This window comes from Manacus vitellinus, unplaced genomic scaffold (genome assembly GCF_001715985.3).
Source record: "Manacus vitellinus isolate BGI_N305 unplaced genomic scaffold, ASM171598v3 scaffold_92_pilon, whole genome shotgun sequence".
Lineage (NCBI taxonomy): Eukaryota > Metazoa > Chordata > Aves > Passeriformes > Pipridae > Manacus > Manacus vitellinus.
Window position 1 is genome coordinate 699,833 of NW_021940877.1, and position 3,783 is coordinate 703,615.

Here is a 3,783-nt window from a genome sequence, read left to right on the forward strand (position 1 = left end):
GGTACCCCCCAAAGCTGCTCTGTCGCTGCCTCTGCAAGTGGACAAAGGAGAAAACATCACAAAGGGTCGGGGGTCGGGATCAGGAGTGGGAGAGATCCCTCCCTCCCATGGATCCTCCCAGGTGGATCCATGATCCATCCTGGCTCTCCCTGGGCTGATGGGACTCAGCTGCCTCTCCCTGGGCTTCCCCATGGAATCTCAGGGGAATCCCAGCTCTGGCCCCTGGAGCAGCTCCGGCCTCTGGAGCAGCTCCTGCCCTGCCCTGGGCTCTGCAGAGCTGTTCCTCTCACACATTCCCGTTCCTCTCCTCTCTGCACTCGATTCCATCTGCACAAGAACCTTTTCCTCCTTAGCTGTGTTATCCCAGAGGGGTTCCCACCATCCCTGCTGGGCTCAGCCTTGGCCAGCAGCGGGTCCGTCCTGGAGCAGCTGGAATTGGGGGAATGGGGGAAGCTTCTGGCAGCTTCTCACAACCCACCCCCTAAACCCCCTCTGCCAAACCCTGGGACACCAACCCAGCGTGAGGGGATTGTGGTGACATCCCCACTCTGCTTTGTGTCCCCCCAGGACAAGTGGACGTGGGGTCCTGATGGACACGGGGCCATCCTGCTGGTCAACTGTGACCGCGACGATCCCAAGGCCGAGACCCCGGATAACCGGGACACGGAAATCCGCTCCTACGACGGTGCCCCCGCGCCCCAAAGAACCCCCCGTTCTCCTGTTTTTCCTCCCAATTTTCCTTCCTAACACCCTTTCCCCCCCCAGACCTGAAGGACATGTCTCAGATGGTGCTGAGGACACGAGGGCCCCGCACCATCTTTGCCACCCACCGGCTGCTCCTGCACGTGGATTTCAGCGACGCCGACAAAGTCGGAGTTTTCTATGGCGGCAGTGAGTGCCCAGCACGGGACTGGGGGCACAGACCCCCCGAATTACTGGGGTCCAGGCCAAACCCTTGCAACAGAACAAGCCTCACTCCTGCAACACCCCCCTGTGTCCCCCGGGGGGAGGTTTATTCAATGCACAGGGGGATTTTTTCCACCACGGGGTTAAATAGGAGGTTTTGGAAGGTTTTGGGCAAAAAAAGGGTTGAAAGGCTGCAGGAAAGGGGGTGACTATTTGGGGGGCTTGTACCCACAGACAGTGTGGAGCTGGAGGAGTACAAGCACGTGCTGGGGCGCTCCAAACTCTCCTACACCGTCAAACCCAGCCGGCACCAGGAGGAAAGTGTCTTCTACGTGGAGGGACTCGCCTTCCCTGACACCAACTTCTCCGGCCGGGTGGCTTTCCATGTCACGCTGCTGGAGAGCCCTGAGAAGGTACCGCCTGTGGGGGGTTGGGAGGAGCCGGAGCAGGGGGAGCAGAGCCCGGACGGTGTGTCCCCCCTCCCAGGATCTGCTGGAGACCCCCATCTTCACCGACACCGTGGTTTTCCGCGTGGCCCCGTGGATCATGACCCCCAACACTCTGGCGCCGCTGGAGGTCTTTGTCTGCAGGTGGGTGTTGGGTGGGTGGCTGAGCCCTGTCTGGTGCCAGATCAGCTCCCACATCCCGTTTTTCCTCCCAGCACGGGTGACAACGAGGGTTTTGTGGAGGCCGTGAGGGCCGTGGCTGAGAAGGCCCAGTGCCCGCTCACCGTGTGCCCGCTGGTCGAGAACCGCCAGGACCGCTGGATCCAGGTGGGTGTGGGGGGTGCTCACCCCACCCTCCACAGAGCAGCTCCGGGAGGGCTCTCCTCCACCTTCTCCATCCCTTCTCCAGGACGAGGTCGAGTTTGGCTACGTTCAAGCCCCCCACAAGACCTTCCCTGTTGTCTTTGACTCTCCCCGGGACAGGGAGCTGAAGGATTTCCCCATCAAGAGGATCCTGGTACCCAGCCCCTTCCTCCTCCCTTCCCAGCAAGGCAAAAAGCTTTGCAAACCCATAAAAAGGAGGATAAATCTATTTATTTCTTACATTTTTGGGCTGGGAAGAGCCAGCCCGGGGTGATTTGGGAGCGCTGCACTTCAGGTGCTCACAGCTTCATTTCTTCAGTTGTCACAGAAACTGCTGAGCTGGGAGGGAACCACAAGGCTCGAGCCCAATGGTTCTGATCTCCTCCCTTTTCCCCTTCCAGGGCCCTGATTTTGGCTACGTGGCCCGACAAGCTCCCGAGGGAACTACCAGCCTCGATTCCTTTGGGAATTTGGAGGTGAGCCCCCCTGTGAAGGTGCGGGGCAAGGAGTACCCCCTGGGCCGCATCCTGGTCGGGAGCAGCTTCCCCAGGTGAGACACGGGACGGAGAAAAACCCCCCAAAACGGGGCTTTCTGCCCGGTTTGAGGTTGGTTGCGGGCAGAGCATCCCCTTGGGCACCCCAGACCGTGAGTGCCCCCTCCCCTCCAGGTACGGCGGCCGGCGCATGGCGAGGGCCGTCAAGGATTTCCTCGTCGCCCAGAAGGTGCAGGCGCCCGTGGAGCTGTACTCAGACTGGCTCGTTGTCGGCCACGTGGATGAGTTCCTCAGCTTTGTCCCCGCTCCTGACAGGAAGGTAGTGGATCCCAGGGGGGGAAAAGTGTGGTGGAACCTTTATAACCCCCCCAAAAAACCCCTCCCGTCTCCCTCCGCAGGGATTCCGGCTGCTCCTGGCCAGTCCCAGCGCCTGCTACCAGCTCCTCAAGAAGAAGCAAGAGGAGGGATATGGAGAGGCTGTGATGTTCCAGGGTAAGAGGAGGGTGGAAAACGGGGGTTTATGGGCTTGTTTTCCCTTTTTCCTGCAAAATTTGATGGGGGGAAGGATGTGCCCTGAAAGCAGGGGCAGAATTGAGTGGAGTTAATGAAAAGCTGCACGGATTTGATTTCCTGGGTGGGGCTGGAGATGCCGGTGGCCCTGAAATGGGGGAGCTCCTGGATCAGCCGGCACTTCCATCCCAAATGTTCTGAGGAGGAATTCCTGCCTGGCTCTCTGTGCTGCAGGGCTGGAGGAGGTGCCCAAGCTGACGATAAACGAGATTCTGGCTGACGAAGGGCTCCGGAAATTCAATTCTTACGCCCAGGTGAGGAAGAGGAGCAGGGGGGTCCTTTCCACCCCTCCCTCCATGTCCTTCTGTCCTTCCATCCCTCTCTCCATCCCTCCACCCATCCCTTCCTCCATTGTCCACCCACCTCTCCATCCATCTCTCCATCACTGTCTCTCCATCCATCCATCCACCCATCCCTCCCTCTGTCCCTCCATCTGCCCACCCATCCCTGTGTCCACCCCTCTATTCCTTTATCCATCCACCCACCCATCCCTGTGTCCACCCCTCTATTCCTTTATCCATCCACGCACCCATCCCTCCTTCCATCCCTCTGTTCACCTCTCCATCCCTCCATCCACCCTTCCCTTCCTTCCACTGTCTGCCCATCCCAACACCCATCCCTTTGTCCCTCCATCTCTCCATCCCTTTCCCTGTCTTTATCCCTTGATGTCTCCATGCTCTTATCCCTCCACCTCTCCATCCCTTTGTTCATCTTTCCCTCCCTTTGTACCTTGATCTCTCCACCCTTTTGTCCATCTCGTTGTTCCTCCATCTCCCCCTCCCTGGTCTCTCTGTCTCCTCATCCCTCTATCTCTCCATGCCCTCCTATCTCCATCTCTCCATCCTTTTGTCCATCTTTGTCCCTCCATCCCTGTTTCCCTCCCTTTGTCCTTCCATCTCCCCATCCCTTTGTCTCTCCTTCCCTTTGTCCCTCCATCCACCCACCCATTCCGCTCCTCCCTCATCCCTCAGCGCTGCATCAGCTGGAACAGGGATGTGCTGAAG

At 59.1% G+C, this 3,783-nt stretch overlaps 1 protein-coding gene across 1 annotated transcript in view; it reads left to right on the forward strand.

The window, feature by feature from the left end:
* Positions 1-3,783, forward strand: part of LOC103760777 (protein-arginine deiminase type-1-like) — a gene marked incomplete at its 3' end in the record, with an annotated part of 9,113 nt that extends 5,330 nt beyond the window's left edge. Inside the window, exons 4-14 of the mRNA XM_029965233.1 lie at positions 568-685; positions 766-891; positions 1,141-1,319; positions 1,393-1,496; positions 1,568-1,679; positions 1,762-1,869; positions 2,117-2,265; positions 2,384-2,528; positions 2,608-2,701; positions 2,954-3,033; positions 3,751-3,783. Coding sequence (XP_029821093.1) covers positions 568-685; positions 766-891; positions 1,141-1,319; positions 1,393-1,496; positions 1,568-1,679; positions 1,762-1,869; positions 2,117-2,265; positions 2,384-2,528; positions 2,608-2,701; positions 2,954-3,033; positions 3,751-3,783 — 1,248 coding nt within the window. The remainder of the gene's footprint in view (positions 1-567; positions 686-765; positions 892-1,140; positions 1,320-1,392; positions 1,497-1,567; positions 1,680-1,761; positions 1,870-2,116; positions 2,266-2,383; positions 2,529-2,607; positions 2,702-2,953; positions 3,034-3,750) is intronic.